Source organism: Oncorhynchus kisutch, linkage group LG4 (genome assembly GCF_002021735.2).
Source record: "Oncorhynchus kisutch isolate 150728-3 linkage group LG4, Okis_V2, whole genome shotgun sequence".
NCBI classification, from domain to species: Eukaryota; Metazoa; Chordata; class Actinopteri; order Salmoniformes; family Salmonidae; genus Oncorhynchus; species Oncorhynchus kisutch.
Genome location: NC_034177.2, coordinates 55,585,882 through 55,612,683, shown reverse-complemented (window position 1 = coordinate 55,612,683; position 26,802 = coordinate 55,585,882). Strand labels below are relative to the sequence as shown.

At 43.7% G+C, this 26,802-nt stretch overlaps 1 protein-coding gene across 1 annotated transcript in view; it reads left to right on the top strand.

Annotated features, from left to right (window-relative positions):
- Positions 1-26,802, top strand: part of LOC109889705 (cadherin-23) — a 648,086-nt gene that overhangs the window by 407,861 nt on the left and 213,423 nt on the right. Inside the window, exons 14-21 of the mRNA XM_031823245.1 lie at positions 5,523-5,587; positions 5,746-5,983; positions 13,209-13,314; positions 13,670-13,797; positions 16,751-16,823; positions 18,147-18,263; positions 18,880-18,992; positions 23,588-23,695. Coding sequence (XP_031679105.1) covers positions 5,523-5,587; positions 5,746-5,983; positions 13,209-13,314; positions 13,670-13,797; positions 16,751-16,823; positions 18,147-18,263; positions 18,880-18,992; positions 23,588-23,695 — 948 coding nt within the window. The remainder of the gene's footprint in view (positions 1-5,522; positions 5,588-5,745; positions 5,984-13,208; positions 13,315-13,669; positions 13,798-16,750; positions 16,824-18,146; positions 18,264-18,879; positions 18,993-23,587; positions 23,696-26,802) is intronic.

Genomic DNA, 26,802 nt, shown 5'->3' with positions numbered 1-26,802 from the left:
TCAGCAGGTTTGCATGGGTGGGTTTAAATAAGGTTAATTGGTTAATAGACAAATAAAAATGAGAGTTCCAAACCTCTATACTAGTTTTTAGTTTTCCCCTACCAACTCAGATCACTCCCAGACTGTCGTAGCAAGATTCTTGCTTGAGAAATGGTTTTTTACTAAAAGCTGCTTTTACCCATTGTTATGAAAATCTATTACAGTGAGATACGTAATATATACTTAAAACGCAAGATGACGCTGACAGATTTGGTCGCCTCGCTTCGAGTTCTTAGGAGACTATGCAGTATTTTTTTTTATGTGTTTCTTGTTACATTGTTATCCCAGGAAATCTTAAGTCTTATTACTTACAGCCAGGAAGAACTATTAGATATAAGAGCAACTTCAAATTACTAACATTACGACCAGAAAAATGACTTTCCAGAACTGGATCCTCTGTTCGGACCACCACCCAGGACAATGAATCTAATCCCAGTAGCCGACCCAAAACAATGGCGCCGCAGAAGGGGCAGACAGAGTGGCCCCCTGGTCAGGCTCCGTAGTCGTGCACATCGCCCACCGCTCCCGAGTATATGACCAGAGAGACATCAGATATTGTAACATTCTCTGTTTCACGGAAACATGGCTCTCTCGGGATATGTTGTCGGAATCTACTTCTTCATGCATCGCGCCGACAGAGATAAACACCTCTCTGGGAAGAGGAAGGGCGGGGGTGTGTGCCTCATGATTAACGACTCATGGTGTAATCATAATCATAACAACATACAGGAACTCAAGTTCTCCTCCTCACCCGACGTAGAATTCCTTACAATCAAATGCTGGCCATCTCGTCAGTTATAGTCACAGCTGTGTACATTCCCACTCAAGGAACTTTATTGGACTCTATGTAAACTCGAAACCATTTATCCTGAGTCTGCATTTATTGTAGCTGGGGATTTTAACTTCTTGACGCACCCATCCCGTTAGCGGGATCATTTTCCTCAATTTTCCCAAATTCAAATTCAATTACTAAAAATATTTAATTTTCATGAAATCACAAGTGCAATATAGGAAAACATAGCTTACCTTGTTGTTAATCCACCTGGCGTGTCAGATTTCAATACATCTTTTCGGCGAAAGCGTTTATGTAAGAACATCTCTCTCAGTAGACAAAATATTACAAACAGCTAGCAGCCAAGTAGATTGGTCACGAAAGTAAGAAAAGCAATAAATTAAATCGCTTACCTTTGATGATCTGGGGCGGTAGGGTAGCCTAGTGGTTAGAGCGTTTGACTAGTAACCGGAAGGTTGTAAGTTCAAACCCCTGAGCTGACAAAGTACAAATCTGTCGTTCTGCCCCTGAACAGGCAGTTAACCCACTGTTCTAGGCTGTCATTGTAAATAAGAATTTGTTCTTAACTGACTTGCCTAGTTAAATAAAGGTAAAAAAAAATGTTTGCACTCACGAGACTCCCAGTTACACAATAAATGTTCCTTTTGTTCCATAAAGATTATTTATATATCCAAAAAAAAATCCACAGGATCGAACGGTCACGACATCGCAGACAAAAATTCCAAATAGTATCCGTAATGTCCACAGAAGCATGTCGAACATTTTTTATAATCAATCCTCAGGTTGTTTTTCAAATATATAATCGATAATATATCAACTGGGACTGTAGCTTTTTCAATAGGAGAGCGAGAGACAATGGCTGCCCCACTCTGTTGCGCAAGTAAAACTCTGCGAACACCCAGCTATCCACTGACGCGATGTTATCTTTCTCGCTCATTTTCCAAAATAAAAGCCTGCCGACTGTTGTAACCTTGAGGAAGCCATAGGAAAAGGAATCTGGTTGATATCCCTTTAAATAGAGGCAATGTATCCAATGGATCAGAGAGCTTTCAGGAAAAACAGCACTTCCTTGTTGGATTTTCCTCAGGTTTCCGCCTGCAATATCAGTTCTGTTATACTCACAGACAATATTTTAGTGTTTTCTATCATAATCTGACAATTATATGCATATTCTACTTTCTGGGCCTGGGAAATAGGCAGTTTCAAATGGGTATGTTTTTTGTTGTTGCCAAAAATGAAAATCCTGCCCCCTACACTCAAGAAGTTAACAAAAAAGATTTGCGAAAAAGGCTACCCAAATTTTATCAGCATAGTGATTACACTACGAGCAGGGGTAATACACTCGAGCACTGCTACTCTAACTTCCGTGATGCATACAAAGCCCTCCTCCACCCTCCTTTTGGCAAATCCAACCACGAAGCCATCTTGCTCCTACCGTTATATAGGCAGAAACTCAAACGGGATGTACCAGTGACAAGAACCATTCAACGTTCTGACCAACCGGAAGCCACGCTTTACGATTGTTTCGATCACGCGGACTGGAAAATGTTCTGATTAGCCTCAGAGAACAACATCGACCTATATGCTGACTCTGTGAGGGAGTTTATAAAAAAGTGCGTTGGACATGTTCTACCCACTGTGACTATTAAAACCTACCCTAACCAGAAACTGTGGATGGATGGTGGCATTGAAACTGAATGCACGAACAGGGACAAGGTGGAGTTGCAATTCAACAGCTCAGACACAAGACATATGTGGCAGGGTCTACAGGAAATCATGAACTACAAAAAGAAAACCAGCCACATCACGGACACCGACGTCACACTTCTAGACAAACTAAACACCTTCATTTCCCACTTTGAGAATACAGTGCCATCATCGTGGCCCGCTAACGAGGACTGAGTCCACCCCCACCTTCTCCATGGCCCCTGTGAGTAAAACATTTAAACATCTTAACAACCGCAAGGCTGCTGGCCCAGACTGCATCGTAGACCAGTTTACGGACATATTCAATTGCTCCCTATCCCAGTCTGTTGTCCCCACATGCTTCAAGATTATTATATAACATTTTTTTATTGAACCTTTATTTGACTAGGTAAGTCAGTTAATTAAGAACAAATTCTTATTTACAATGACAGCCTACCGGGGAACAGTGGGTTAACTGCCTTGTTCAGGGGCAGAACGACACATTTTTACCTTGTCAGCTTGAGGATTCAATCCAGCAACCTTTCGGTTACTTACCCAACGCTCTAACCTCTAGGCTACCTTCCGCCCCTGGCTGCCATTGTTCCTGTACCCCAAGAAGGCAAATATAACTGAACTAAATGACTACCGCCCGGTAGCTCTCACTTCTGTCCTCATGAAGTACTTTGAGAGACTAGTCAAGGATCATATCACCTCCACCATACTGGCCACACTAGACCCACAGCAGTTTGCATACCGCCCCAACAGGTCCGCAGACAATGCAATCACCATTTTACTGCACACTGCCCTATCCCATCTGGACAAAAGGAATGTAAGAATGCTGTTCATTGACTACAGCTCACCCCCATAGCACACCATAGTAGGCTCCAAGCTCATCATTAAGCTGGAGGCCCTGTGCAATTGGGTCCTGGGCCGTCCCCAGGTGGTGAAGGTAGGAAACAACATCTCCACTTCGCTGATCCTCAACCCTGGGGCCCCACAAGTGTGCGTGCTCAGCCCCCTCCGATACTCCCTGTTCACCCACGACAGCGTGGCCACGCATGCCTCCAACTCAATCATCAAGTTTGCAGATGACACAACAATAGTGGGCTTGATTACCAACAACGATGAGACAGCCTACAGGGAGGAGGTGAGGGCACATAGAGTGTGGTGTCAGGAAAACAACCTCTCAGTCAACATCAACAAATTAAAGGAGATCATCGTGGACTTCAGAAAACAGCAGAGGGAGCACCCACTATCCACATCGAAGGGACAGTGGAGAAGGTGGAAAGTTATATTTTCCTCGGCATACACATCACAGACAAACTGAAATGGTCCACCCACACAGACAGTGTGGTGAAGAAGGTGCAACAGAGTTTCTTCAACCTCAGGAGGATGAAGAAATTGGCTTCTAACCCAAAACTCTTCTAACAAACTTATACAGATGCACAATCGAGAGCATGCTGTCAGGCACCGCCCTCAACAGCAAGGCTCTCCAGAGGGTCGTGCAGTCTGCAGAATACATCACCGCAAACTACCTGCCCCCCATGACACCTACAGCACCCGATGTCACAGGAAGGACAACAACCACCCAAGCCACTGCCTGTTCACACCGTCACCATCCAGAAGGCAAGTTCAGTACAGGTGCATCAATGCTGGGACCGAGAGACTAAATAACAGCTTCTACCTCAAAGCCATCAGACTGCTAAACAGCAATCACTAACTCAGAGAGGCTACTGCCTACATTGAGACCCAATCACTGGCCACTTTAATAAATAGATCACTTGTCACTTTAAACCATGGCACTTTAAGTAATGCCACTTTAATAATGTGTACATATCTTACATGACTCATTTCACATGTATTTTACACCATATTTTGCACCTTGCCTATGCCGCTCGGCCATCGCTCATCCACATACTTATATGTACATATTCTCATTCACCCCTTTAGATCTGTGTGTATTAGGTAGTTGTTGGGGAATTGTTAGAGTACTTGTTAGATATTACTGCACTGTTGGAACTAGAAGCACAAGCATTTTGCTATGCTCGCATTAACATCTGCTAACCATGTGTATGTGACTAATCAAATTTGATTTGATTTGTTACCCAAAATTATTTGATATTGATATAATAACGGCTGCATTGGGCCTTAAATATATACCCATTGAATCTTGAAGAATATAACTTATTAATGTCTCATGAGCTAAACACACGTTTCTTACTCTATTGCCAAAAAATATGATTTTGTTACTCCATTTTTTACATGTAAAGAAACAGTGTATAGCTTCCAAATTTGTTTAAAACTATTATGTGGATGTCATGGACTGCATCTAGAGCGCTGTCTATGAATTGGATAGAGGTTACATTTCTTAGCCCCATCCCTCAGCCACAGTGTATTCGGAAAGTTTTCAGACCCCTTGAATTTATTACGTTACAGCCCTATTCTAAAACGTATTAAATCATTTTTTCCCCTCATCAATCTACACACAATACCCCATTATTTCAAGGCAAAACAGGTTTTTAGACATTTTTGCAAAAACTGAAATATCACATTTAAATAATTATTCAAACCCTTAATCAGTACTTTGTTGAAGCACCTTTGGCAGCGTTAGACTGTAGCCTTAAAGAATACAGATATCAGTCAGGGAAGGATGACCAAACTAAACCATGCTGTTTTTATTCTGATGTTTTATGTATTTTATTGCATTCACAGCTGCTTCACCAGAATGTGATTTGCACTTTATTTATTGTTCTTCAACTTGTTTTAAGGGAATACAATACCACAGTCAAATGGCACCCCATTCCATTTATAGCACTCCACTTTATAGGGAGCGCTATATAGGGTATAGGGTGCCATTTTGGATTCAGCCTAGGGTTTTTAAATGGTGTACTGTTGAGTGTCACTGTCACCCAAAGACTGCTGGTACCTTGCCCCTTTTCTCTCGCTACAATCTACATACACACATACAAACATTGAATAATTACATTTTCTCCCCTCTCCTCAGGCCATAGACGGTGACTTTGGCACATTTGGGGCCGTGCGGTACTACTTCAGTGACGAGCCTGACCAGTAAGACACACCTAAATACACTGACTAAGACACCATATAAATTAACTGTCCCACCTTTTCTCAATCAATATGCATGATTAAAAAGTATTCTAATGAAATAAGTCTCATCTATTGAATGATGGAGTTTCTTATTGTCCTGTCACATGCCCCTCACCCAGGTTTTTGCTGGACGCTGAGACGGGATGGGTGAGTCTGAGGGGAAATCTGGACTACGAGCTGATGCGTCGGTTCACCCTGACCGTGCTGGCCCGGGATGGGGGTGGAGAAGAGACCACGGGCAGGCTGAGGGTCAACGTGCTGGATGTCAACGACAACACACCACTCTTTCAGAAGGAGGTCTACATGGGTTCGCTGAGAGAGAATGAACAGACCACACAGCAGGTGGCCCGAGTCAGGGTAAGTTAGAACACACACACATACAAACACACACACACACATAGACAGACAGACAGACACAAATATGCACACACACCAGGGCAGAAGAGCGTTGCTTGTGTGTGGACTTAAGTCCTTAGTGATTTGGACACCGAGGAACTAGAAGCTGTCGACCCACTCCAATGCAGCCCTGTCGATGTGGATGAGGGCATGCTCACCCCCCCATTTCCTGTAGTCCACGATCATCTTGTTGGTCTTACTGACATTGAGGGAGAGGTTGTTGTCCTGGCACCACACTTCCAGGTCACTGACCTCCTCCCTTTAGGCTGTCTCATCATCGCCAGTGATCAGGCCTCCCACTGTCGTGTCGTCAGCAAACTTGATGATGGTGTTGGCGTCATGCCTGGCCATGTAGTCATTGGTGAACAGGGAGTACAGGAAGGGACTAAACACACACCCCTGTGGGGCCCCTGTGTTGAGGGTCAGTGTGGCGGAGGTGATGTTGCCTACCCTCACCACCTGGGGTCGACCTATCAGGAAGTCCAGGATCTAGTTGCAGAGGGAGGTTTTCAGTCCCAGGGTCCCAGGCTTGGTGACAACCTTATAGAGGGGACTATAGTGTTGAAAGCTGAGCTGTAGACAATGAACATCATTCTCACGTAGGTATGCTTCTTATCTAGGTGGGTGAGGGCAGTGTAGAGCGCAATTGAGATTACGTTGTCTATGGATCTGTTGGGGCGGTATGCAAATTGGAATGGGTCCAGGGTGTCTGGGATGATGGAGTTGATGTGTGCCATAACCAGCATTTCAAAGCACTTCATGATGGGACGAGGTTTAGGTTGTGATACCAAAGGATACCTCTTGAGCTCCATATCAAGTTGACTTTGGCTTTGATGTCAATTCTTTCTTAATCTTTCACCCATGCTGATTGCCCTCTTCAATTTTACTTACAGTTTAAGTGGTCTGTGTCTGTGTGAATGTGTGTTTGTCTTTGTGTTTGTATTGTTGTGTGTGCGTGCATGGGTGGCTGCCTGCACGTGTGCATGTGTGCATGTACACATCAAATCCAATTGTATTAGTCACATGCGCCGAATACAACAGTCGTGGACCTTACAGTGAAATGCTTTCTTATGAGCCCCCAACCAACAACGCAATTTTAAAAAATAAGGACAAGAATAAGAGATAAAAGTAACAAGTAATGAAAGAGCAGCAGTACAACAACAATAGTGAGACTATATACATGGGGGTACAGAGTCAATGTACGGGGGCACCGGTTAGTTGAGGTAGTATGTACATGTAGGTAGTGTTATTTAAGTGACTATGCATAGATGACCACATCAGAGAGGAGCAGCTGTGTAAAGAGGGGGAGGGGGGAGTCTTATGGCTTATGGGTAGAAGCTGTTTAGAAGACTCTTCGACCTAGACTTACCGCTTGCCGTGCGGTAAGAGAGAGAACAGTCTATAACTAGGGTGGCTGGAGTCAATTTTTAGGGCCATCTTCTGACACTGCCTGGTATAGAGGTCCTGGAAGCTTGGCCCCAGTGATGCACTGGGCCGTTCGCACTACCCTCTGCAGTGCCTTGCGGTCGGAGGCTGGGCAGTTGCCATACCAGGCAGTGATGCAACCAGTCAAGATGCTCTCGATGGTGCAGCTACAGAATGTTTTGAAGATCTGAGGACCCATGCCAAATCTTTTCAGTCTCCTGAGGGGGAATAGGTTTTGTCGTGCCCTCTTCACGACAGTCTTGGCATGCTTGGACTATGTTAGTTTGATGGTGATGTGGACACCAAGGAATTTGAAGCTCTCAACCTGCTCCACTGCAGTCCCTTCGATGAGAATGGGGCTATGCTCGGTCCTCTTTTTCATGTCATCCACAATCATCTCCTTTGTCTTGATCACGTTGAGGGATAGGTTGTTGTCCTGGCACCACACGGCCAGGTCTCTGACATCCTCCCTAAAGACTGTATTTTCATCGTCGGTGATCAGGCCTACCACTGTGTTGTCGGCAAATTCAACGAAGGTGTTGGAGTCCGTTCAGTCATGAGTGAAAAGGGAGTACAGGAGGGGACTGAGCACGCACACCTGAGGGGCCCCTGTGTTGAAGATCAGCGTGGCGGATGTGTTGTTACCTACCCTTACCACCTGGGGGCGACCTGTCAGGAAGCCCAGGATCCAGTTGCAGTGCGATGTGTTTAGTCCCAGGGTCCTTAGCTTAGTGATGACCTTTGAGGGCACTATTGTGTTGACTGCTGAGCTGTAGTCAATGAATAGCATTCTCACATAGGTGTTCCTTTTGTCCAGGTGGGAAAGGGCAGTGTGGAGTGCAATAGAGATTGCATCATCTGTGGATCTGTTGGGGCGGTGTGCAATTTGGATTGGGTCTAGGGTTTCTGGGATAATGGTGTTGATGTGAGCCATGGCCAGCCTTTCAAAGAACTTCATGGCTACAGACGTGAGTGCTACGGGTCATTAGTCATTTAGGCCAGTTACCTTAGTGTTCTTTGGCACAGGAATTATGGTGGTCTGCTTAAAACATGTTGGTATAATATACTCAGACAGGGAGAGTTTGAAAATGGCAGTGAAGACACTTGCCAGTTGTTCAGCGCATGCTCGCAGTACACGCCTGGTAATCCGTCTGGCACTGCGGCCTTGTGAATGTTCACCTGTTTAACTTCTTGGTGACAGGGGGCAGTATTTTCACGTCCAGAGGAAATGCATGCCCAAATTCAACTGCCTATTCATCCCCAGAAGATAATATATTATTAGTATATTTGAATAGAAAACACTCTGAAGTTTCTAAAACTGTTTGAATCATGTCTGTGAGTATAAGATAACTTATTTAGCAGGCGAAACCCCGAGGACACACCATTCAGATTTTTTGTTTGTTTGAGGTCACTCTCTTTTCAATGGGTTTCATTGGGAATCCAGATTTCTAAGGGACCTTCTTGCAGTTCCTACCGCTTCCACTGGATGTCACCAGTCTTTAGAAATTGGTTGAGATTTTTCCTTTGTGTAATGAAGAAGTACGGCCATCTTGAATGAGGGTAACTTGAAGTGTACTGTTAGATAGAGGCGCGTGACCAGAAAGCATGCTACAGTTTGTTTTTCTCCTGTTTTAAACACAGATCATCCCGTCTTCAATTTTATCAATTATTTACATAAAAAAAGACCTAAAGTTGTATTACAAAAGTAGTTTTAAATGTTTTGGCAAAGTTTACAGGTAACTTTTGAGATATTTTGTAGTCACATTGCGCAAGTTGGAACCGGTGTTTTTCTGGATCAAACGCGCCAAATAAATGGACATTTTGGATATATATCGACGGAATTAATCGAACAAAAGGACCAATTGTGATGTTTATGGTACATATTGGAGTGCCAACAAAAGAAGCTCATCAAAGGTAAGGCATGAATTATATTTTTATTTCTGCTTTTTGTGTCGCACCTGCAGGGTTGAAATATGCTTCTCTCTCTATGTTTCGCCGAAAAGCCTTTTTGAAATCTGACATGTTGGCTTGATTCACAACAACTGTAGCTTTAATTTGCTATCTTGCATGTGTGATTTCATGAAAGTTAGATTTTTATAGTAATTTATTTGAATTTGGCGCTCTGCATCCCACATATCCCAGAGAGGTTAAAGGTGTTACTCACATCGGCTACGGAGACCTTGATCACACAGTCTTCCAGAACATCTGGTGCTCTCGTACATGTTTCAGTGTTATTTGCCTCGAAACGAGCATAGAAGTAGTTTCGCTCATCTGGTTGAATTGTGTCACTTGGGCAGCTCTCGGCTGTGCTTCCCTTTGTAGTCAGTAATGGTTTGCAAGCCCTGCCACATCTGACGAGCGTCAGATCCGGTGTAGTATGATTCCATCTTAGTCCTGTATTGACGCTTTGCCTGTTTGATGGTTCATCAGAGGGCATAGCGCGATTTCTTATAAGCTTCCAGGATAGAGTCCCGCTCCTTGATAGCGGCAGGTCTAGCCATTAACTCCTCCTTACGGATGCTGCCTATAATCCATGGCTTCTGGTTGTACATACGGTCACAGTGGGGATGACGTCATCGATACACTTATTTATGAAGCCAATGACTGATGTGGTGTACTCCTCAATGCCATCGGAGGTATCCCGGAACATATTCCAGTCTTTGCTAGCAAAACAGTCCTGTAGCTTAGCATCTGCTTCATCTGACCACTTTTTTATTGATCTAGTCACTGGTGCTTCCTGCTGTCATTATTGCTTGTAAGCAGGAATCAGGAGGATATAACTATAGTCAGATTTGCCAAATGGAGGGTGAGGGAGAGTTTGTATGCATCTGTGTGTGGAGTATAGGTGGTCCAGAGAAATTTTGTAAAACGGATTTATGTTTCCCTGCTTTAAATTCCCCAGCTACTAGGAGCCCCACCTCTGGGTGAGCATTTTCTTGTTTGCTTATGATGGAATACAGCTCATTCAATGTTGTCTTAGTGCCAGCCTCTGACTGTGGTGGTATGTGAACAGATATGAAAAATACAGATGAAAACTCACTAGGTAGATCGTGTGGTCTACAGCTTATCATGAGATACTCTACCTCAGGCGAGCAATAGCTGTGCATGCATATGTACTTTCTCACACACACACACACACACACACACACACACACACACACACACACACACACACACACACACACACACACACACACGTGTGTCACTGTGTGTGTTACACACCTCTGTCTGCATCACCCTCTCTGCTATCCACTCTGTCTTCCTGTTAGAACTCCTATACCTCCATCTCTCTGCAGCCCCCTATTAGTCAGGTTTCCAGTTAGGTCAGAGGTCAGGGGGTGTAATAGTAACTGATGGCTCTGCGTTTCCTCTTAACCCCCCTGGAGAGAAAGCTTGCTTCCCAAATGGCACCATATTCCCTATTTTTGTACTCCATTTGACCCTTGTCAAAAGGAGTGCACTATATAGGGGATAGGGTGCCATTTTGGATGCATACAAAGCCAATTATTGGCCATTTGATCCTGACTTGGCTCTATACTGCTCGGCATGTCACAGGGTCTCCTGCCATGCTTTATTTGACATGTGTGTGCATGCTTGCTTGCGTGTGTCCATGCGTGTGGGCGTGTATGGGTGTGTGTGTGTGTGTGTGTGTGTGTGTGTGTGTGTGTGTGTGTGTGTGTGTGTGTGTGTGTGTGTGTGTGTGTGTGTGTGTGTGAGTGAGCGGGAACTGAACGCTCGACTTGCTGTGTTTGATTAGACAGAGCTAACCTTAAACACACTGGTTATTAATAGGATGCCTAAGAGAAAAAGTGAAACCAGCAAGCATAAAGTGTGTCAGCAATTCTGGTTTTGCCAAGGACCGGACTCCCAAGCACTGGAGCCAAAGGAAGAAGGGAAGGAGGGAGGGAGAGAAGGAGGGAGGAAATATGAGAGAGAGAGGGGGGGGGGGGGGGCGGGTACTGTGCAGAGAGGGGGGGCGGGTACTGTGCACCTTCCACAAAAAGTTTTGCTTGACAAAAAGACACATAAGTGGAGATTATATACTGGGCAAAAGAGAGGTTGAAAATGACCGTGAATATGCCTGCCAGCTGTTCTGCACATGCTATGAGAACGCACCCTGGAAAAAGAGACAGAGAGCGAGAGAAGAAGGGGTAGTCTGAAGCCAAAAGAGAAAGGAACGGAGGGAGAGAAATTATGGGGAAGGGGGAACTGTCTCTCCCTGTCTCTTTCTCTCTACAACAGTGCTTTGCCTTTGCCTCCCATCTCATGCCTTCCAGTCTCTTTTTCCACGCTTCCGCCTCTCCTTTCCTCTACCTTTCTTCTTTTATCCATCTTCTTCCCTCTTTCCCTTCTCTTTGTTTATCTTTCTCTCTTCTCAGTTGGTTGGAGAGTGAATGCCTTATCATAAAGTTTTTGAAGAGAGATAGAGTGAGAGATAGAAAGAGAGAGCGAGAGAGGAGAGCGAAGGTGATCATGTTAGAGAAAGAGATATAGAGAGAAAATTGAATTAAATTGAGAGAGACAAGTGTAGCACATTCCAGTGAGAGAAGTTACCAATAAAATCTCTACATAATCATACAATTTTTGCATATGTTCCCAAGTCAGCATTTGTCAACATGTCCAACCCATATTGATTCCCTAGGAATCTCCAATGATTCTCACTGCCTCATGATTAATGCTTTATCAGATGTATGTCAGATGTAGTTCTGTTATTGTTGTGTCGATTAACCTAGAATTGGACCCGCACACGCACACGCACACGCACGCGCACGCGCACACACACACACACAATTCTGTCTGATCCCTGTTTGCTGTGTTCACCCAATATTAACACTGGGCGTTGGTTCTAATCTGTCCAATAACACACTGACTGGCTCACAGCCTGATGTCTTATCCACAGGTTCCAACACTGTAACACTGTACTGTAGCATCTGGGCATCCATACTCATACTCACTGTCTGTCTCATCCATGTGAAATCACATTATCAAATCAAATGTATTTATATAGCCCTTCTTACATCAGCTGATATATCAAAGTGCTCTACAGAAACCCAGCCTAAAAACCCCAAACAGCAAGCAATGCAAGTGTAGAAGCACGGTGGCTAGGAAAAACTCCCTAGAAAGGCTAAAACCTAGGAAGAAACCTAGAGAGGAACCAGGCTATGAGGGGTGGCCAGTCCTCTTCTGGCTGTGCCGGGTGGAGATTATAACAGAACATGGCCAAGATGTTCAAATGTTCATAAATGACCAGCATGGTCAAATAATAATAATCACAGTAGTTGCACCTCAGGAGTAAATGTCAGTTGGCTTTTCATAGCCAATCATTGAGAGTTTCTCTACCGCTCCTGCTGTCTCTAGAAAGTTGAAAACAGCAGGTCTGGGACAGGTAGCACGTCCGGTGAACAGGTCAGGGTTCCATAGCCGCATGCAGAACAGTTGAAACTGGAGCAGCAGCATGGCCAGGTGGACTGGGGACAGAAAGGAGTCATCATGCCAGGTAGTCCTGAGGCATGGTCCTAGGGCTCAGGTCCTCCGAGAGATATTATCTCTGACTCACTCACTCACTAAGTCAGTCACTCTCTCTCCCTTCCTACCCCCCCCCCTTCTCGCTCAGTCAAATTCATATACAAATTGCTTTATTGGCATGATAAACATTGAGTAAATATTGCAAAGGCTTCAATGTTGAAACTGCACTTGAGTTATACACATTGTAATAAAATAAAATAAAAAGTTATAACTAATCACTCTCTTTCTTTCTCAGGCTACAGATGAAGACTCTCCCCCTAACAACTTCCTGACCTACACCATCACATCAGCATCTGTATTCCGTAGTTACTTCAGAATTATCATGGTGGAGGGGTACGCAGGTCAGCATACACACAAATAAACACACACACATGCACATACATATTGAAATGATGCTTCTTTTGAGTAACCTCAAAACCTTTGAGTAAGGCTTTACATGATACAAAGGAACTTATTGTCTTAACATAATACACATTCATTGTGATTTTTGGCTATTGACATTATTAGCAATTTTTACACTAAGTACTGTACATATTTTGTATGTAGGCCTAACTAGAATATAAAGTTGCTGTGTTATGTCATGCTCCTGCTGTAAACCCTGCTGGCTCTACAGTCCTTAGCATCACACACGTCCTCAGCACTCTTATCTCGCCAAGCTCTCCCTCTCTCATCTCTCCTCCCCTCTCCTCTCCTCAGTGATCAGTGTGAACAGCCCACTGGACTACGAGATGGTCCCTGAAGGACTGATCTACCTGACTGTGATGGTCAAAGACGGGGGGAACCCAGCCCTCAACAGCAGTGTCTCTGTCACCGTGGAGCTGTTTGTCAGTACATCACCTCCCTTTATGCTTTCTAATAGTTTCATCCAAAACTCATGTACCAGGATTGGGTTCAATTCGAATGGAAGTTAGTCAATTCAGGAAGTTACTTGAATTTACAATTTGAAAATGGAAACTTTAGATATAAATAATTTCTCAATTTTAAACTCTATGGGATGGGTGTCCCTAAACGGGATGGTTGTTGTTAACGTGCGCTAATGTGACTAGAATGACATTGTATACAACAGCCAACTTTCCAGTACATAGACATGTCTTATATGGGCAGTAAGGTTATGTTATTGTTAATCTAACTGCAGTGTCCAATCAACAGTAGCTATTGCAGTGAACCAAAATGTCATGCTATTGCTTGAGGAGAGTGCACAACTACAAAAAAAAATATCACGGCAACTGGTTTGATATATTAACCTCTGAAGGTAAATAATGTACTTACTACATTCAGTAATCTTGCTCTGATTTGTCAACTTGAGGGTCCCAGGGTAAAACTACGTTGTCTCACGACGGTCTAAACCCAGCTCACGTTCCCTATTAGTGGGTGAACAATCCACCACTTGGTGAATTCTGCTTCACAATGATAGGCAGAGCCGACATAGATCTATTTTTATGTTCAAATGTAGGAACTTGGATCTACAGTTTGACCCCTCTGCTGTCTCTGGCTCCACACCCACCCTGCCTGGCCATGTGTGAAAGTTAGTGGATAAGCTAATGATCCATCATGTATGATATCCCTGGTAGTGTGTAAACTTATATTTTTTACCATAGCATTTTTTATGTTCTCTATAGTTATGTACTTGATAATGTATCAATTGGGCAATTCAGCACATTTGGGCAAACTCCTGGCAGACTTGATACAAAATGTTGTGCAGAAATGTAATTCTTCACTGGATGAGTCTGAAACTTTGCCCGCACACTGCTGCCATCCTTTGGCGAAAATCTAACTTACACCTAGACTCATTTCTGAAAGTATGGCCTTCATCTTGCATTTAAAAAATAAAAATAAACATGTTTTTTGGTTTGTATTATCTTTTACCAGATCTCTCATGCATGCGGCTACATACATTTCACATTTCCACAAACTTCAAAGTGTTTCCTTTCAAATGGTATCAAGAATGTGCTTATCATTGCTTCAGGTCCTGAGCTACCGGCAGTTAGATTTGGGTATGATGTTTTAGGTGAAAATGGGAAAAAAGGGTACGATCCTTAAAAGATGTAACATTCTCTGTACATCCTTACATAGAGAAACATATCCATTTATAAAGCGCGTTTGATCCAGAAAAAAACAGCTTACAAAAACGCAACGTCACTACAAAATATTTCAAAAGTTGCCTATAACCTTTGCCAAAATATTTCAAACTACTTTTGTAATACAACATTAGGTATTTTTAAACGTTAATAATTGATCAAATTGTAGACGGGGCAATCTGTATACAATACAGGAAAGAAAACAAACCAGCGCTGCTTTTCACGTCTTGTGCAACTCACAAAAGTGTCCCCAGTACCGAGTTGGCCTACTTCTTCATTGCACAAAGGAATAACCTCAACCAAATTCCAAAGACTGGCGACATCCAGTGGAAGTGGTAGGAACTGAAAATAGGTTCCTATGAAATATCCCATGGCAAAGACAATACAGGGAAAAATAATTCTGAACAGTTAGTCCTCTGGGTTTTTCCTGCTACATAAGTTTTGTTATAATCACAGACATGATTCAAACAGTTTTAGAAACTTCAGAGTGTTTTCTATCCAAATCCATGAATAATATGCATATCTTATATTCTTGGCATGAGTAGCAGGAAGTTGAAATTGGGCACGCTATTTATCCAAAAGTGAATATTCTTTCCCCTAGCTTTCCCCTAGCTTCAAGAGGTAAATTTTCATGTTTGTATAAATAGCGCGCCCAATACTATAGTTTTGGCAAGACGGTTAGGACATCTACTTTGTGCATGACACAAGTAATTTTTCCAACAATTGTTTACAGACAGATTATTTAATTTATAATTCACTGTATCACAATTTTAGTGGGTCAAAAATTTACATACACCAGACATCAGTCAGGAAGTTAAAGCTTGGTCGCAAATGGGTCTTCCAAATGAACAATAACCCCAAGCATACTTCCAAAGTTGTGGCAAAATGGCTTAAGGACAACAAAGTCAAGGTATTGGAGTGGCCATCACAAAGCCCTGACCTCAATCCTATGTAAAATGTAGGCAGAACTGAAAAAAGCATGTGCGAACAAGGAGGTCAGTTACACCAGCTCTGTCAGGAGGAATGGGCCAAAATTCACCCAATGTATTGTGGGAAGCTTGTGGAAGGCTATTAGACAATTTAAAGACAATGCTACTAAATACTAATTGAGTGTATGTAAACTTCTGACCCACTGGGAATGTGATGAAAGAAATAAAAACTTAAATGAATAATTTTCTCTCCTATTATTCTGACATTTCACATTCTTAAAATAAAGTGGTGATCCTAACTGACCTAAAACAGGGATTCTTTACTAGGATTAAATGTCATGAATTGTGAAAAACTGAGTTTAAATGTATTTGGCTAAGGTGTATGTAAACTTCCGACATCAACTGTACCTACACACTAACTAACACACACACACACACAGATACACACACTGTAAGCTGGATGTCTAAAACCCTGCTGGTACGATATGTTGGTAATCAGAACCATAATAATGAAACAGAGAAATGTCACAGCCTTAATATCCATTGTTGGACAAACTTACTATTCCATTATTATCCCTACAGACCCCAGAAAACGGGCTACAAATATATCAACAACATTATACTACTCCCACACAATACATTTACACTCAAAGAAACATGCTACATATCACAATGTGTTTATTTATTGTTTAAGTAAGGTCTATTTACTGTTCATGTGATTGTGAAGACTTTATTTTTATCTATTTTCTTTGCTCACATTCTCACCTTAGGATGAAAATGACAACCCACCAAAGTTCAGCAAGCCATCCTACATTGCCAAGATCCCTGAGGACATCATTGCAGGTGCGTTGTAGTCATAGAAATAGAACAACTTTAGTACATAAATAATTGTATATCTCCGGTTGGAGTCGATGACAGCTGGGTTATGTCTAAAAACCTTACTTGCTGTCAAAAAACCCTGCTTCCTCCATCCTCCAATGCACTTTGGGAGAAAGGCCTGGAGTGGAGGAAACAAGGACAGAGGAAGCAAGGATTTGACAGCTAGTCATGTTTTCAGACACAGCCCTGGTGTTACAATGAGGTCAATGGCTGAGACTGGGTGACTATGAATTCCCTCTGTTCAATTCAAAAAGCTTTGACATAGATCATTACAATTGCCGTTTAAAATAATAATACAATAATTCAATGACCAAGTCACAACCTATCACTTCTTACCCTTTACCTTGAATTTCTTAAACATTAGCTCTTTCAATTATATTCCTTTCTTTGCTTTGTGTCTGTTTTTTATTTGTCAATTTTTTAAATTAATTTTTCTTAACTTGTCTTATCTTTTTGTGTAGAGTATAGTATTTTTAAGTGCTTAGCGAGCCAGTGCAGTTAAATGACGATCGCTATACAGGGCAAAATAGCCGATTATGCTTATTCATTCTCATGAATGTATTCAGTGGACTCTTTCATCCCAGACAATAGATTTGTTTCCAATCGCTGGAGGAAATTAGATATTTGACTACCCCCTCGTCCGTCAAAGCTGCTGCGGAGCTTGGCAAATAGTTCAGACACACACTCACACACTGCCCCCCCCCCCCCCCTCCCCCCACTCACACACTGCCCCCCCCCCCCACACACACACACAAACACACACACATATATACACTGGAGGGCTGATTTGAAGGCAAAGTGGGGCTGGTGGACTGTGAGGCTGGATCATGGGGCTAATTTAGCTAGCTAACACCAGGCCTCTGGACTCAGCCTCTCCCAGCCTCTCATCCCCTTCCCTGGGTATTATTGACCATGGCTCTGCCAGGCTTGGACCACAATGCCAAACAAGCTGATAATCCCCTAATCTATAAACCCACTCACTGCCACTATCCTTCAGTGGAAAGGGGGGATAGAAAGTTCAGTTTTTAGAATTATTATCTTCTTCTCTCTCTACTGGCTGTCTGTTCTGTTGTTATTTTTCTGTGTTTCTCTCTTTCTCACTACTCTGTCTCCCTCTCTCTCTTTCACTCTGAATTACCACCCCTTTCTCTCCCCCTTTCTCACTGAGATCCCCCATTCTTGTTCCCCCTTCTCTCTTTCACTCCTCATATCCCTTAATTTCTCTCCCCATCCCCCTTCTCTCTTCCCTTCTCTTTTACTCACTCCTCATCCGTCTCTCTTCCTCAGGGGCGACAGTTGTGTTTGTGAATGCCACTGATCTGGATGCATCCCGAGAGTTTGGACAGGCCTCCCTCATTTACTCCCTACAGGGCTCCTCCCAGTTCCGCCTCAACACTCGCTCAGGTGTGTGTGCAGTGGCGGACTTAACATTAGGCAACTAAGGCAATTGCCTGGGGCCTCAAATCATCAGAGGGCCTCGTGATTTAATTTTTCTGGGAAGTCGGGGTGTCAACTTACTGTTGGGCATTAGAATCGTAGAATACACAAGGAAGGTTGCAATTTTAAAATGTTGTGGTGCATCAGCGGTTTTCCTCTTGTTATGTCAGTCATTGACTGTCACTCAATTAGTCATGTCAGCTAACATTTTATAGAGTGCTAGATGAGTTAGTCTAGCCAGCTACCCTAAACCTTGAAGTAATCATGGCTGAATTACCGTCTGGGCACGAACAGCACCTCCAGCGGCCCCCCTCTCACCGTTTGGGGTCCTGACCTGCATTCCAAATCTCGCTTAGGGCCCCCAAAAGGCTCTGGGACGGGACCTCAGAGTGGCCTCTGCCTGGGGCCTCCAAATCACTATGTCTGCCCCTATGTGTGTGGGTGTCTGTGTCTGTGTGTTTGTGTGTGTGGACCTGCACGTGTATGAGCATGCGTAAATGCAAGAATGCGAGTGTGTTTTTGTACATGCTTGTGTAGTGTCAGATGTGTGTTTGACCTATATATTACTGTGTGTGTGTTTCAGGAGAGATCACCACTACAGCCTTACTGGACAGAGAGCTGAAGTCGGAGTATATCATTATTGTCAGAGCAGTGGATGGAGGGGTGGGGCCTCTGCAAAAAACTGGCATTGCCACGGTAACCCATCGTCATTTTCATACCTCTTCATGTTTCTTATTGTTCTCAAGCATTTAGATCAGACCTGGGAAATTATTTTCTACGGAGGGCCACATTTGAATATATTTTTGTCATCGCGGGCCAGAATCATATTACAGGATTATACATCATGTGTATGACTATGTTGACAGATATATCTACTGTAAATCACATCCAGATATGCTACTTATTTTACTTGTTTAACATGCACAGAAATAAACCACATCCATGTTCTCCTTTTGGTAGGTAGTTTCATTATTAAACATGCAATGAACTACACAGAGGGAAACATACACTGTGCATTTGCACCACGGACAGAAGTCTTGTTAACGGGTATGCACAAAAACACAAGAACAAGAGAGAGCTCAACACTACATTTAAACTACTCAATCAGTGTGAGGAGTGAAGCATCTGATGGGTATGGACTAGAGCAGTGAAGTCAAGTATAGTTTCTGACGTCGCTATGCGCAGGATTGCTGAGAGGTGAGTCAGTAAGAGATGATCTGTGCCTTGACTATTTCATCACTTAAAATGTCTGTTCACATACATAGGTTGACCCACACAGTACACACATCTTCTGAACATGACTCCTAATCTTTGTAAAGTTTTGTTCATCGAGAGATGCATAGAACCTCTTCAGTGATATTGTTTTGAATAGTTCTCCAATCACTCCATCAGACTGAAGATCGATAAGCTCAAGTTGCAGGTCAGTGGGAGCGTTATCCACATTGAAGGTAAAAGGAGAGGAAACCCAAAGCATGTCATTTTCCAACACTTTGAAAACCTCAAACCGACAAGATAACTCACAGCTCAAAGCACGCAGCAGCGATGTATACTCCTCCCGCTGGTCATCTGATAGGGAACAGACTCGTAGTGTCGGAAGGTGGGTGAGATTGTTGGCTTCTACTTGGTGGGTCAGGAGGAGTAATTTTCCCTTGGAGGCTTTGACAAGGCTGTACATCTGATGTGCAAAAAGGCCCTTCCCTTGTAGTTTGAAATTCAGTTCATTCATGAGGGCCATGATGTCCACGGTGAAGGCAAAATAAACCAACCATTCTTTATCTTGCAGTTGAGGGAAATCCACATATTTTCCTTTCATTTTCAAAAACTCAGCAATCTCTGACTTCAGGCCCCACACCCTTTTAAGCACCTTCCCCAAACTCAGCCATCTCACGTTTGAGTGGTAGGGGAATTCTGCATGACCTGACACTAGATAACCTACCTGTGGTTTAAAGAGTTTGCTCTTATGAAGTTTACCACTTTAGTGACCGTATCCACAACATTGCTCATTTTCAGAACACATTTACAGATTTACACATTTACACATTTACATTTATTTCCTGATGAATAATGCAATGCAGGAAAATCATTTTCTGATCTGGGTTGATCTTGTATCCTTTTCAAAAGGCCAATGTTTTTTCCTTTCAAGTTTGGGCACCCATCGGTGGTCACACTGGATAACTTTTCAAAACTCAGTCCCAGCTTTGTCACACACTTATTAACCTCCTCCAATAAATATTTACCATGTCACGCCCTGGCCTTAGTTATCTTTGTTTTTTAAATTATTTTGGTTAGGCCAGGGTGTGACATGGTTGATGTATGGTTTTTGTCTCATCCAGGGTGTTTTCCCTTGTCTAGGGGTTTTGTAAGTTTATGGGTCTGTTTCCTGTCTAGGTAATTGTATGTCTATGGTTGCCTAGATTGGTTCTCAATTAGAGGCAGCTGTCTATCGTTGTCTCTGATTGGGAACCATATTTAGGCAGCCATATTCTTTGGGTATTTTGTGGGTGATTGTTTCCTTTGTCAGTGGTTGTGCCACACGGGACTGTTTCGGTGCCAGTTTACGTTATTATTTTGTATTTGTGTTCATGTTTAGTTTTTCTTATTAAAAACCATGGACATCTACCACGCTGCGTATTGGTCCGATCCTTGTTTCACCTCTTCAGAGGAAGAGGAGGAAATCTGCCGTGACAGAATCACCCACCACAACAGGACCAAGCCGCGTGGTGACAGGCAGCGGCAGCAGGAGCAGCGCAATCAGAACTTCTGGACTTGGGAGGAGATCCTAGACGGGAAAGGACACTGGGCACAGCCAGGAGAATATCGCCGCCCTAACGAAGAGCTGGAGGCAGGGAAGGCGGAGAGACGCTGGTTTGAGGAGGCAGCACGGCGGCGCGGATGGAAGCCCGATGGAAGCCCGAGAATTCCTTGGGGGGGCACACAGGAAGTGTGGCGAAGCCAGGTAGGAGACCTGCGCCAACTTCTTGTGCTTACCGGAGGGCGAGAGAGACCGGGTAGGCACCGTGTTATGCTGTGGGGAGCACGGTGTCCCCAGTGCGGGTGCATAGCCCGGTGCGGTACATACCAGCTCCTCGTATCAGCCGGGCTAGAGTGGGCATCGAGCCAAGTGCTATGAAGCCGGCTCTACGCATCTGGTCTCCAGTGCATCTCCTTGTGCCGGCGTACATGGTACCAGCCTTACGCATGGTGTCCCTGGTTCGCCTGCACAGCCCAGTGCGGGCTATTCCACCTCGCCACACTGGCAGGGCGACTGGGAGCGACCACCAGGTAAGGTTGGGCAGGTTCGGTGCTCAAGAGCTCCAGTGCGCTTGCACGGTCCGGTCTATCCAGTGCCACCTCCACGCACGAGCCCTCCGGTGGCAGCTCCCCGCACCAGGCTTCATGTGCGTGTACAGAGCCCAGTACTCCCTGTTCATCCTCCCCGCCGCACTCGCCCTGAGGTGCGTGTCCTCGGCCCAGTACCACCAGCGCCGGTACCAGGCCTACAGTACGCCTCGTCTGTCCAGAGCTGCTTAGAGTCTCCCGCCTGTCCAGAGCTGCTTAGAGTCTCCCGCCTGTCCAGAGCTGCTTAGAGTCTCCCGCCTGTCCAGAGCTGCTAGAGTCTCCCGCCTGTCCAGAGCTGCTAGAGTCTCCCGCCTGTCCAGAGCTGCTAGAGTCTCCCGCCTGTCCAGAGCTGCTAGAGTCTCCCACCTGTCCAGAGCTGCTAGAGTCTCCCGCCTGTCCAGAGCTGCTAGAGTCTCCCGCCTGTCCAGAGCTGCTAGAGTCTCCCGCCTGTCCAGAGCTGCTAGAGTCTCCCGCCTGTCCAGAGCTGCTAGAGTCTCCCGCCTGTCCAGAGCTGCTAGAGTCTCCCGCCTGTCCAGAGCTGCTAGAGTCTCCCGCCTGTCCAGAGCTGCTAGAGTCTCCCGCCTGTCCAGAGCTGCTAGAGTCTCCCGCCTGTCCAGAGCTGCTAGAGTCTCCCGCCTGTCCAGAGCTGCTAGAGTCTCCCGCCTGTCCAGAGCTGCTAGAGTCTCCCGCCTGTCCAGAGCTGCTAGAGTCTCCCGCCTGTCCAGAGCTGCTAGAGTCTCCCGCCTGTCCAGAGCTGCTAGAGTCTCCCGCCTGTCCAGAGCTGCTAGGATCCACCAGAGCCGCCAGTCTGCCAGAATCCGCCAAAGCCGTCAGCCAGCTGCCCCTTCAGTCCGGAGCGTATTGGTCCGATCCTTGTTTCACCTCTTCAGAGGAAGAGGAGGAAATCTGCCATGACATCCCTGTGGTTGTGCTCTTCATTGACTGCACTGAAGCAAGCTCCTTTGTAATTTCAAAATCTGGGGTTACACCTCGTAAGAATAACAACAACTGCGCCGTGTCACGTGCATCAGCTCATCCCAGGGCCAAGGAGAAAGAGGTGAAATCCTTTACCTTGTCTTTCAACTCTTGTTCCATATGCCGTGTCACTGTTCATCTTGACAGGGAAACATTTTCAAACAGCTCTTTCTTGTCGGGGCCTAGTATTCCTGCAGAGTCAATTAAACATTATTCAATGAATTCGCCCCCTCAGCAAATGGCTTGCTATGTTTAGCAATTTTGTGGGACAGTACATAGCTAGCTCTAGCAATTCTGTCATTTGCTGAATGCAGTTTTGTGAAAAGTCCTTGCTGCTTTTACAACTGAGAAATCAACTCCTTCGATGCACTCTGCTTCGAAGACATATTCCTATATTTCTCTGCATGCTTCGTCTGGAAGTGTCAGGACAAGTGGTAGTCTCTCAAGACAGCGACGCTCTCTTTGCACACTAAGCACGCAGCGTTTCCTGATACCACAATAAATCAATATTTCATTGTCCACTCTTGCTGGAACACCCTACGTTCATTGTCTAATTTCCTTTTCATTGAAATTTGTAACTCTTTTTTATTTTTTTATTTTTTATTTTTATTTCTAGCGCGCGACTATTTGTAACTGTGACGTGTGTCAGCCTGTCAGTCACTGTCTGTCCTCGTGCAGTTGTTATTTATACGTGCCTTCAAAATAAATCTCCCACAAGCTGTTACACAAAGGTGAGTATTCATTGGACTTTTAATTTGAATAACAAATATGTTTTTTCAAAACTTTACTATCGCAAATTCCTTATGTGATCTGAGCATGATTCCGTGGGCCGTATTGAATCAGGTCGCGGGCCGCATAGGCCTGATTTTGCCTAGGTCTGATTTAGATGCTGCTTTTCACTTTCTCTCTCTCTTCTATCTCTATGCCTTCAACTGAAATCAGAACATTCATCAACCCTTTCTTCTCCTCCCCTCCAGGTGAACATCACCGTCCTGGACATCAACGACAATGCCCCTATGTGGCGAGATGAGCCCTACCATGCCAACGTGGTGGAGATGAGCCCCATGGACACTGACGTAATCTCTGTGAGTTCAGCCTTCCTTGACCTTTGATGCCCTCACCCCCAAAGATATGCTTTGGCTTGTAGATAAGGCAGACAGATCACTGACTTTTTTTGTGGATATTATTTTTCCTGTTCTGACTTGCCTAGTTAAATAAAGGTTTTTATTAAATAAAAACTAAACTGAAAGGGACTAGGAACTTTAAATTCATTTGAATGCTTCTCCCTTGGTAGACGACAGTCAGATATGACTTCGGGGTATTTCGGTGGAAATAAATTAACTGTGCTGTACAATGTGTAGCCCGAGGAAACATACTAAATGGATTACAGTTCAGGGATTTAGAGACACTTCTACAGGCAAGGCGGATTCTGCTGACAGACAAAGACTTAATTTCAGCATATTTAGACCTAACCCACTGTACTCTGACAGAAAATATACAATACATTTCCCACAGTGCAAATCAACTCAGAGGGCTCTATTTGAACAAACCTGACACAATGGTAAATCTTATCACTGGCGGTAGCGCTATAGGTCAGAGGGTGTATCAGAAATATTTTTGCTATTTTCGCTGCAGGAATTATGAGCACAATAGCTGTCGGTGGCAAAGGGGCTTGGTTTTCAATCAACACGTTCCATGGCCTAATACTGCATGCGTTTGTCTCAAGTTCTGTAGGTTATTGATGGTCTTTGCGTTGTCAACAACTCCAATACGGCTGGGGTCACGGAATACTGTTCTAGTCCATTGACTGATACTATAGTTTATTAAATAGTATAGGCTACAGTAATGAGTTGTAACGATTGAATGATACGCATGGTCCGGGTTTAAATGGTTAAAGGTTCCGCACAATTATCCTATTTCCCAAATAAAAATAGTCTTTGAATGACCAAAACATCACCCATTATATTTGTACGCTATTAACCTTTTCATATGTGCCAACACACAGGTGTGATCATTCTACAGTGGTCCCTGTAGCATAAAATCAAAGCGGTGTAGTTAGAAAAAACGTCCAGTTTAGGTATGACACAATCAGCATTTGAGCTGGGCGCACGTTTTTTTCAGAAACATTTTGCACAAACACAGTCCTTACAATTTTTGTCATTTTTTTCACCTTTATTTAACCAGGTAGGCTAGTTGAGAACACGTTCTCATTTACAACTACGACCTGACCAAGATAAAGCAAAGCAGTTCAACGGAAACAACAACCGAGTTACACATGGAATAAACAAGCGTACAGTCAATAACACAATAGGAAAGAAAAGTCTATATACAGTGTGTGCAAATGGCGTGAGGAGGTAAGGCAATAAATAGGCCATAGTAGCGAAGTAATTACAATTTAGCAAATTAACACTGGAGTGATAGATGAGCAGATAGTGATGTAGAAATACTGGTGTGCAAAGAGCAGAAAAGTAAATAAAAACAATATGGGGATGAGGTAGGTAGATTGGGTGAGCTATGTACAGATGGGCTATGTACAGCTGCAGCGATCGGTTAGCTGCTCAGATAGCTGATGTTTAAAGTTAGTAATGGCAATATAGAAGTCTCCAGCTTCAGCAATTTTTGCAATTATGTCCAGAATGTGAGCAGTTTATTTTTGGATGCAATGTTCAGACATTCACAGAAGTAGATACAATAAAACACAATCATCCAAACCGAAAAAATGTAGGCCTCATCTGTCCTTGCGCTAACTGAAGAAAGATTGACGTATCACAAGCAGTCATATTTTTTTACTCTCGGCTGACAGAAACTACAATATGAATTAACTAATAGCAATTGTTATTTATAATTAATCACATCACGGGTGACCTCACCATTGATCGAAATAATTGAGTAAAACACTTTCTAGAAATCGAAAGTAAGTTTCTGTGCAATTGCCATGTTTGTTTTTTCACAGAAACCAAAGATAAAAGAGAACAAGATGAGTTTTGTCTGTTTATAGTATGCATGTTAAAAGGGGTGTGTCGTCTACCATCATTCACATCCCACCATTCCCTTCCGGAAGATCTCGTAAAATGAGTGAACCTTTACTGACCTCGTTTTTTTTATAACATCCTTGGTCTGAAACGATTACGTGTGAACCCAGAAGGCATTGTATGTCAACAAACTTGGCTCTACACATAGCTGGAATTAGCTAAGCTCATCATAATCAGTACAAACACACGTGTCCGTTACAATCTATGCAAGAATCGGAATGCATGTTTTGTCACCAGTACTTGAAAACATGTGAATAAAACAGTAAATTTATAAATAAGTATCACAACTTTCTCTGATAGTGATTTATTGATACAAGCGATACAAGCGGAGCGTGCCAGCAGTCAATCACCTAACCTCTCACTCCCACTCAGCCATTCAGTGTTGTTCATGTATGTACTGTCGTGGAACATCGGTTCAAATATGACACTTGCAAGAACTTGTGAAATCAAATAGGCTTTTAATACAAAGTATAGCAAGCCGGAGTGGTCCGCGGAACACACACCGCTTCCCAGAGCCCCGGCACCTGTATTTATACACATATAGCATATGGGTCCAACCCATATGCAGATAAGCATACTTCCCCTAATTCTTCTGCCTACCATTATCTTTTTAGTTCAGGGTTCCTGCTTGTTCACGCCCAATAACGCCCATATCTGCTTTTCGTCAGATTATAATGGTGGCAAGACCCTTGCTTTGTCCTAAAAATAATATACATTCCTCTATTTTATAGGCCTATGCTTTGGCCCTGCACTTAGCTTAATGCGTTCTTTTGTATGTGTGTTATCTAGGATCAGCAGACTGTCTCTATCTTTAGTGTGTCCAGTTGTCCTAGGTGCCTATGTGTCGCCTTCTCTTCGTGTGGTCTGTTTTTAATGTTCAACTGTCCTATACTCTCATGGCCTTACTCTGGCCTCCTGTCCTATACAATAGACAATGCATTTTACCAGAATGGCAAATACACTTAGAGTGCATCTTTCTCTTGTGTTACAGTATTATGTTCCTCCCTATATGTACATCTTTCTCCCACAATACCTAGTGAGCTAAGCTGTAGCATTAGCAATGTCTTTCAAAAGGAGACTACTCACAAATGTGGAAATTCTGTAGATTTCTTTATTTTTAATTCTGACTCTGAGTATGAAAGTCAGGAATCAGATTCTGA